This window comes from Lepeophtheirus salmonis, chromosome 1 (assembly GCF_016086655.4).
Source record: "Lepeophtheirus salmonis chromosome 1, UVic_Lsal_1.4, whole genome shotgun sequence".
Lineage (NCBI taxonomy): Eukaryota > Metazoa > Arthropoda > Copepoda > Siphonostomatoida > Caligidae > Lepeophtheirus > Lepeophtheirus salmonis.
The window spans coordinates 26,899,399-26,909,359 of NC_052131.2; the positions used below are offsets into that span (position 1 = coordinate 26,899,399).

The 9,961-nt window shown below is 31.5% G+C and overlaps 1 protein-coding gene across 10 annotated transcripts in view; it reads left to right on the forward strand.

The window, feature by feature from the left end:
* Positions 1–6,526, forward strand: part of LOC121121725 (sodium/calcium exchanger 2) — a 55,784-nt gene extending 49,258 nt beyond the window's left edge. For 6 of the 10 annotated variants that reach the window (XM_040716712.2, XM_040716722.2, XM_040716728.2 and 3 more), the window contains 10 exons: positions 2,854–2,944; positions 3,015–3,099; positions 3,251–3,344; positions 3,413–3,557; positions 3,616–3,809; positions 3,880–4,024; positions 4,095–4,273; positions 4,337–4,487; positions 4,566–4,744; positions 5,476–6,526. In XM_040716712.2, coding sequence (XP_040572646.1) covers positions 2,854–2,944; positions 3,015–3,099; positions 3,251–3,344; positions 3,413–3,557; positions 3,616–3,809; positions 3,880–4,024; positions 4,095–4,273; positions 4,337–4,487; positions 4,566–4,744; positions 5,476–5,712 — 1,500 coding nt within the window. In that variant the 3' untranslated portion in view covers positions 5,713–6,526. Of the gene's footprint in view, positions 1–681; positions 706–2,853; positions 2,945–3,014; positions 3,100–3,250; positions 3,345–3,412; positions 3,558–3,615; positions 3,810–3,879; positions 4,025–4,094; positions 4,274–4,336; positions 4,488–4,565; positions 4,745–5,475 lie in introns of all 10 variants that reach the window. The other 4 variants (XM_071890325.1, XM_040716699.2, XM_040716706.2 and 1 more) reach the window with 1 other exon arrangement.
* The last annotated feature ends 3,435 nt before the right edge of the window (positions 6,527–9,961 follow it).

Sequence of the window (9,961 nt, forward strand, 5' to 3'; positions counted from 1 at the left end):
GATTTAAAAAAATAATAAAACAGATTTGGAGTCAGCATGAAAAGTACCATCATGAGTTGGCCTAAACTATTTTGAGGCCAATATGAAAGTGATTGCTTATATCTCACATATAAAATTTTGATTTTTTTTTTAATTTCATAAAATATCCTTTTTTTTAAGTACGTATTTTTAAGGAAAGATTGTTTAATTTTTATCTATGGAATGATTTTTTTAAGCAAATGATAAGGCTTCTTGAGGTGGTTTTTTTTTAAATAAATAAATTATGTCCATATTTAATTGAATGTTTTTTACAAAATTAATATTCTTTTCCTTTTTAAAATGGCATTTTTCTAGAAAAAACTTACTCATTTGACTAAAATAACCTTTTTTTGATTAATGATAAATTTTCTTCTTTAATCAAGTGTGAGGCCTTGTGTTGAAACAACCAGAGTGGCATAAGGTCTGCCATGTACCTACATTAAGAAAATAATCTGATTAAGTAATGAGTATTGTTGACTTGTGTAATTTGAGTAAATCTGATTAATTATCATTATTATTTTATTACCATAATATTTCACTCCCATCGTCATTTATAATCATTCATCCTCTCACAGAAAGAAATGTGGCATTAAGGGGTTTGCCACTTACTTATTTAAAAAAAGTCATTTTATTATTATTTTTTATTAATATTCTTTCAATCAGGAATCTGAAGGAGCTTACAAAGAGGTAAAAATTACAAACAAAGCTCACTCAAATATTATGTATATCCTTTATGAGACGATTTGCATGCAAAATAAATGTGCCCATAAATGTATTGCATATATGTTGTGTGTACAAGTTGTATAATTGATATAAGGAAATCGTACTGCTTCTACGTGAAATAATGCCTATTTAATTAAGTTCAATATTAAGTCACTTAAATTAACAACCTGTGTTGTAACTACTGGGACATAAATTATATCAAAATTATAGTGCTTAACAATTGTTTATTCTTATATGATGTGTCCTCTCCAGACCTCTAACTATTAATAAAATAAATGTTAAACAAAATTATATATACAAGAGTCTCAAGCAAGTCAACCCAGAAAGAAACATACTTGTCACGGTCATGGACTCTCTAAGAATTTGGAGTGCTCCTCCTTGGATATACATCTGATTACGGGACTGTTATTAACTACCCATACGCTGATGCTATAATATCATTTTGCTCTATTAAGATTACTTTCTTATTATATACTAAGGAATGATCCATTACAAATTAAACAATGAATATATCAATCATCTAAGGTAGTGGCTCTGAAACTCTTTAGATTACGTACTTAATATCAAGATCTCTCTTAGACCCACAATTATTGAAAACTTTTGAAATTTGACAATTTTTGACAAAAACAACTTTTCGACGCAGTGTTGTAACTAGAGGGGTGTTAAAGGGCCCATTCTTGTGCCCCAAATGAAGTAGAAACATTACTATACTCAACTTCAGAATTATTGACCACATTTTTAAATTTGTTGGGCTTAACAATCGTTGATTTTTAAATGTGCCTCTTCTAGACGTGTGGCGACTACTGAGAGCTGTAATAGTAACATGGGAAAAAAATACTAATAATCTCAAATTTTCGACTTTTAAATGTCATTAAAAAAATGTAAGAATACAAAAAATGTAGTTTCAACGAGGGAAATTTATAGTGCCCTTCTTTATATAAAGGTCTGGTGACGGTTTACCTTCACACACCACATAGAAGGAGTTCGTGTACGAAGGTTTTTTTAGCAACTGATCTAAAGGAATGTTCAATTATTCATAGCAGGGACGGCCGCAGGGGTGGGCTGGAAGGGCTGTAGCCCCCCCACCCCCAAATATCACATAATAATAATGATAATAATTATTCAAGGTGTTTCCCCAAAAATATAAAAAATAATCTGTTAATAGCTATGTATTTTTTTATTTTTTTTTCTTATAATTTAATTTTTCCAATTTTTTTCCAAAAAATGATTTTTTATTTTGAATATCTGGGGATGTTTGGAATTTTTTTCAAAAAAATTCCAAAACCAAACCATGTATATATATAAATATGTGTATTCGTGCGGACGGCCCTGCTCATAATTTCATTTGATGATGGTTGCAACTTGTACACAACACATAAATCCATACCCACCTATGTCCCAATTCATCAAATAACTAATAATAAATTAATTTTATTCATATTATTTTTTCATTGCAAAATCTCCTTTTCCATCCATAATATATTTGCATGTCATATTTGATATTATTTATGGATGATGTAGAATCCACATTGGGACTTTATTCTACTTGATCGTATTACAATACTAGTATTAGTACATATGAATATTTAGTATATGTAGATATTCACTCAATGGAAATATGCTTGAGTTAAATGGTGGATTTCATTTGAGTGAAGAGCATGCTTGTTGTTGTTTATATTCTTTCATTCTTTATCTATTAATTATTAGATTTAATTCCATTAATTATAATTTTTTATTAACATACATTATTTGTATTGGGTATAGTTTTTTTTTTTTAGTTAATAGCTAATGAGAGCATTCAATTGCCTGATAGAAATAATTTTCTTTTAGTTACTTTAGTGGGAGGAACCATACCTAGTTAAAAATTTTATAATATATGTACTTGTTTTCGTCATGACATAGATATCATTTTGGGTCTTACGGGTTAACGTAGTGTCTAGATCATCATAACATGGGGCTTCTTTTTGTATAATTCAATACAATACAATGTGCAAGATTAATTAATGAACTTCTAAGAGGCAAAAGGAATTCCCTGTGGTGGTGATTCGTCAATATATATTTATATAACTCACTCACTTATGATATTTTCATCTTTTCTTTTCTTGTGAGCAGGTATACGATGCTATTAATGAAAACCCGGAGGCACCCAACATCTCTTATCCAGATGAAGATGAGGACACAGCCATTGTTGAGTTCCACGCATGTAATGCCCTTCTTATATATATAAAATTAAAGACTCTATTCATTATTAATAACAATTTTACTTCTTTCAGCGTCTGCCTCCGTTATGGAGAATATTGGAACATATAACGTTACAGTTGTACGTCATGGAAAACTTGATAGCACAATTAAAGTTCGGTGAGTTACTCATATTGTGAACCATAGGTGGACATATTTTCTTTGATTTCAAAATGTTCACCTTTTATGTTGTAACAGCCTTGAATGGTCCTCCTTAAAGTTTAAAAATCCTTACTGCAATTCTGTTTTATTAATTATTTTCCATTTTCAGAATTGAAACCATTGATGGCTCTGCTAATGAAGGAGAAGATTATGTGGGAGTGAATGAGATCCTGACATTTGAGCCCTATGAGACACAGAAAGAGGTAAATCTAAAATGTTGCTAGGATTTTTTATTCTTTAAAACAAATATATATATAATTTGTCTTATTAGATTGGAATTACGATTGTTGATGATAACCAATGGGAGCCGGATGAGGAATTCTTTGTGAAGTTAGCTTTACTCTACAGATCTGATGCTGATGGAGTCAAGTTAGGAAAGAGCAGTATTATGGAGATTACAATTCTTAATGATGACGGTAAGAAATGAGAAAAGCATTTAAAAAAGTGAATTAAGGCACATTCAATCCTTTATAGAACCTGGAATCATCACCTTTGAAAAAAGAGGTATTCTCGTCAAAGAGAGTTGCCTTGAGGCCGAGATTTCTGTTATTCGAAGAAATGGTGCTGATGGTAGGGTTACTGCTAAATGGAAGACAATTGATAAGACTGCAATCAATGGAAAGGATTTCAAAGGGGGCGAAGGAGAATTGGAGTTTAATCATGGAGAGGTAAGAATTATAGAAGTTACATATTTTGATTTTCAATCTATATAATTTATTTTGTCCTATGTTTATTTAGACGCATCGAACCATAGCCATTCCAATTGTAAACGATATGGATTTTGAAAAGGATGAAAATTTTGAAGTTGAATTGTTTGAGGCAACTGGTGGAGCTAAAATCGGGAAAATCAATCGAACTGCTGTTACCATCACAAATGATGACGGTAAAACTCATCTTTACTTTTAAAAAATAATAGATTTATAATTATAAATATCTGATTATATTCCTTTCAGACTTTACGTCTATGATGAGCAAAATGATGACTATGACGAGTTACAATGTGGACGGAATGAGAGTCCATAATGAGACCTGGGCCCAACAGTTTAAGGATGCTATGAACGTCAATGGCGGAGACATTGAGGGTGCAACTCTCATTGACTATATCATGCATTTCATGACTTTTGGATTCAAAGTAAATTAAAATCAAGTGCTAATAAATTGTTTTGTTTTTTAACTTTGTTTTGTGTGTTATTAGATTATATTTGCTTTCGTTCCTCCACCTGGAGTGGGTGGAGGTTGGCCTTGTTTCTTCATATCCCTTGGTATGATTGGTATTTTAACGGCTATTGTTGGGGATTTGGCATCCATTTTCGGTTGTCTTGTTGGCCTCAAACCCAGTATTACAGGTAATGAACACACATACTAATATACAGGAGCAAAGATTGTTCCTAATTTCCAATTTAAAAAATATTCAATATTCACAGCTATTACCTTTGTCGCCCTTGGAACTTCCTTGCCTGACACTTTTGCTAGTAAAGCTGCAGCAGTGGGAGAAAAACATGCGGATAACGCTATTGGAAATATAACTGGAAGTAACTCCGTTAATGTCTTCTTGGGTCTTGGTCTTCCTTGGCTTATGGCAGCCATTTATCATAAAACTCAGGTATGTAATTTGTACATTTCTTGATATCGTTAGTTTCCTAATTGTCAGAATTAAGGAACAATCTTATTGTTGTATTGAGGAAGGGCTTGATTGACATCGTTAGATGTAATCATAACTTAATTTGAGGATGGAACGACGAAGAATCATCGTGATTATGAGTACTTTTATGTACCTAAGTATATGACATACTCATTGCACACTCTGAAGGTTACTCCTTCGGCATATCTACTTTGTGTATATTTTGTTATTGCCATGATTTTGAAGAAGTAGCATGCAAAAGACAAGAATGTAACTGTCAGGTTTTTGTGGACACATTATTTCCATTATGTTGTGCTTCATCAAGACGTCTACAAAAATTAATGTTTATCTATCAAATATCATATCAAACTTGAATTAAGCAACCTACCAACCAGTCTACCAACATTATATAACATAACCCATAAATCTGCTTGTTAAGATTACAACAAGCATTCAATTGACTGACTATTCCGGTCTTACATAATATAATCTCTACTTTTATTTTTACAAAACGCAATTCCTTGTCTTGTTATTTCTAAATTTCTCTTATTTTTGTTATTCATTGAAGACAACATTTAATATGTACAAGTTATTTGTCATAATAAAAAAATGAAGAATATTAAGAGTATAAGGAAGCCCCTGTTATGTAATACACCTATAAGAGGCCAAATATAATTGTATCGTTAACAGATTTCCCTCCTTTATCATTTTAGGATGGACAATTCAATGTCCCCGCAGGGGATCTATCTGTAAGTGTGACTCTATACACCATTTGTGCCGTGCTAGCTGTTCTTCTCCTCCTTGTACGAAGATTCTTAGGGATCTTTGGAAACGCAGAATTGGGTGGACCCAATTTAGGTAAATATATTTCTGCCACTTTTCTACTCATCCTCTGGTTCTTGTACATACTTTTTTCAACGCTTCAAACCTACGGAATCATTAGCCTATAAGTTGATTATTAATTAATTATAATTATCCTACATTATGTATCCTTATTTTTTTAAATTGTTGCTGAATCAATAATGATTGTATCTCCATATCTGATATCTACTATATAAAGTACATAATTATTTTATAATACATATTTTTTGTTTGTTTGTTATGTTTGAAAATCAATCAAACAGCAAAGCCCTAACAGAACAGAGTAAAAACTAAATAACATCCCCAATTTTTGATGCAATGAGTATTTTTTTTTTTTTTTTTTTTTTTTTTTTTTGTAAATAGCATTTCTTATTGGATCTCATGCCCAAATACCTATTTATTAATGCTAGTATTTCATATTAATCATTAGTTCTTCCAATGAGTTAGAACGATTCATTATTTTTCGTATTTTTGGCTTTCCTCTATGATTAAAAACGCAATCCCTTATTATTAGATATATACTCCTTAATTAAGTCGATTTATATTTAAAAAATCATTTTTCAATTTGTCCTATTGAATTAACTACATATTATTACTCTGCCATTTCTTTATGTAATACTGCTTCTTTACTATAACAATATACATAATTTTCTTTGTTAATTTCTTATTTATTATAATCATATCTTAACTTATTTTCCCATAAATGTATAAGATTGTTATAAGGATATATTTATCTTAATCTACCCCTCTCTCTGTGCTTTTATTTTTTGATAATAAAAAAACCTACATAAGGTGATATAATTATAATATGTTAGTGCACCTTACAATATATTTAAGAATATTTTTTTATTCTTTTATAAATCGTAAGGGTTCAAACTGCTGTACCTTGATGTAAATTTGAAATTGCCGCCTTTTCATTTATTTTAATCTGTGTTGTATGGGTATATCAAAACTAACAAGATTGCAGTCCTACCTGTCTTTTCCAAATAAAATTTGTCAGTCTTAGGACTTGTCTTTTTTGGAAACTGCAACTGTCGCTGAAGTTTCATCATAATTCTTGCAAAAAGACAAAATGCCTTGAGTTTAAAGTTAGACTAGTACAATCATTTTACTTTAAAATTTTATTCTTTCTTATATTTTCCAATCCTAGATAGGAGTGAATAAAATAAAACGATAGGAAAGACCGTACGACTGACAGACCGATGCATCCGTCCTCAGGACAGTTGAATGCTAAAAAAGATTGATTATGAAATCAGTCCTAGGACCGTTCCAACACTAAATTAAATATATTATTATTTTTTTTTTTGGTGGTGGTGGGAGGGGGGATGATAGCAGAGTAGGAAGCAAATCGAACAATATTATCATACCTCCTCTACGCGGAACTGAAAAAAGGATATAGCCAATATAGTAGACGTCTGTCTAAAGACTTTTTACTATGTGGATAAGGCCATCAGTACTTTGGACTGTCTTCTGAATCGAGTTGGTGGGCAAAACAGAAAGACAGATGTCAACCTCAGTGTCAGTTGAAGACTAAAATAAAGTCATACCTAAGTATATAAATGCTCCGCCTAACTAAATAAATGAAGGTCAGGAAGGCTGTGAAGGAAGATATTGGTCTCAAGAGCTTCCTTAGAGTATTTAGACGTCTTAGGTATAACATCATCAGCGGTAAAGAAAAGGAATGAAAGAGGGGGGAAATCTTGTCGTTTGAATATAAGGTCTCCCTCATCTCCTGATCTCAACGTGGAGCGTCGTCGAGAGGGATTCCAATTCTTCTCTTCACTCTAATTTTGATTATTTCAAAGGATAGCTGTCATCCTTGGAGGGATGGTTCATTTAAAATAAAAAAGTTGTAAAATTTAAATTACTTTGCCGAAATGTGAATACATTTTTTAAATTTGCGAAATAAAAAATTTCATAACACTCATTTATTTGTATACATACAGATTTTGTAACAAGCTCTTACGACCTTGCAGGCCTGGTGCCACGGGGAGCGTGACTCCCCGCCCCTGAGCGGGAAAATTATGGGATGTAAGTTGGAAATTTTGGATTATTTATGTAGTGACTTTAAAAAACTGGATTAAAATATTAAAATTTCTATAGCAATTGATACAATAATATTACTTTGCAAAAAACTTCATTAGACTAAATATCGTTGCAGTCTAATTAAAAAATAAACATGATCAAGAAATAGTAATCTGTAATATTGTGCTGTTTATTTATTCAATATTATAAGGAGAAGGAGTAAGGAATCACTGGTCTTCATTCATATTCAGTAAATAAAAATATTTTCCTATATAAAAATTAAAAGAGGTCAATCACCACCTCATACAAGCAAAAGTTTAGAAAAAAGTGGCTCAGTGAGGATGCATGCAAAGACTGGATTGTACAAATTCATACTGATGAAAAAAAAACCAAAAAAACGCCGATTATAAATATTGCAAGCCAAAAATTAGAGCTGAACTGTCTGATATAAAGGATCATGAAAAAAATTAAAACCAAGAATTGAATAGTAAATCCTTTTCTTCTTCCCGGCAATCAAAGTTTCATTTTTTTAAAGTTGAAAAATCTCGTGATACGGCTCGAGTAGAGGCTCAATTATGTTTATTTATTGTCAAACATTGTGTCATCAGATCTTGTGATCACCTGGTAGACGTAATTAAGAAATGTTTCTCTGATAAAATCTTGATAATTATTGCAATGCATAGGACAAAGTGCACAGCAGTGCTTAAGAATGTACTAATGCCTCACTTTATTGATAAGCTAAGAGAAGACCTAGGTGATAGGTCTTACAGTATTTTTCTCGACCAATCAACCCGAGATATATGTTGTTAAGTATTTAGGATCAGCCATACATTACTTTAGTAAAGAATCCAAGAAATTGGTCTCTACATCTTTATTCCTTGCCTCTATACAAGAATGTCATGCAAATGGTATAGTTCAAGTTATCAAATTGTCCTTGGATGTATACAGAATGGAATAAATAATATGGTTGGCATTGGGACTGAAAAGGTGAGTGCTATGGTCGGAATAAATAATGGGGTCTTCAGAAAACTAAAAGCTGACGTTCCTACATTGGTGCATATTCGCTGTGAATATCATTCTGATATAATGACCAGGAATCTAGCATTCCTGGTAAACGAAACCTATAACTAAATTTCTAGATATCCCTCAAGACCGCAGTTAATTTACTTAAACTAATAAATGATGGGCATGTATCTCTGAAAATTATGCAAGTTAGCCAGACAATATGGTTATCTATATTTTCTGCTGTACTAAGAGTTTGTGACCAATGGCTGGAGCTAAAAATTCATTTTAATTATACCAAATCAACTGAAAGGTGTTACTTCCCGGAAATGATCCACTCTTCATACACCGATGAATATAATCCCGGTTATCTGTTATCTTTTGAATCTATGCTGAATTATGTCCAACGAGTCAACAAGATTTTTGAGTCCAATGATAGTGATCCTATCAAATTCCTTAAATACTTGACTCTTTTGGTTAAAAATTTGATAAATAGAGTGATACTTTCTTCCAATCAGCATCGGATTGATCCTTTGACCCTTAATCTGGAAACGTACCTTGTTCCTAAGTTGTAATTCGGATATGAAGCTGAAAATTTCCTCTCTAATGTATAATAATCTTATTAAAGAACTTAGAAATAGTCTTCCCAACAATGTGAAAGTATTGTGTTGGAAACACTTTATGAGTCTTGAAAAAGTCCATAGTATCCTTATGAAAATCTTTGGATACACCTTCAGAGAACATAATAAAAATAGAAATTCAATGGAGAGCTACTTTTACAAAATAAAAATGGCCAAGAGCTACTCACTTTGCAACAGTTATTCACATCTCACATTTTGTATTAAAACATCAAAAAAATATTATTATTAGCATTGTTATTACTATTACTACAAATACACCTGTATTGTTATTTATTCACTTATCAATGTTAATTATATCCATGTCAATGCTCATGCTTCACAAAACTATTCTCATTCACCAAGACATTTGAAAATGAAATTCTATCGTGGATCAATTACAATTGCTATTTCAAGAATCAATATCTGTACACAACACAACCTTCTTTTATATAATCAAAATATCAGTATATTCTAAATGGAGAAATCCACATAAAGAAAATAATTGCATTTTCAATAAAAAAACAAAAAAGACATCTCCGTTCAGTACAATAAAGGTGTTGTAAGTGAGTGTTTGATGATTTCAGCTTTTGAGCTAGTGAGATGACTGACACTAGTAGGAGTCAACAAGAGAGGTGTATGCTGTAGTGTATCCACGTAAGTTTACTCTTATGGAGTCATTTAAATGTTCATC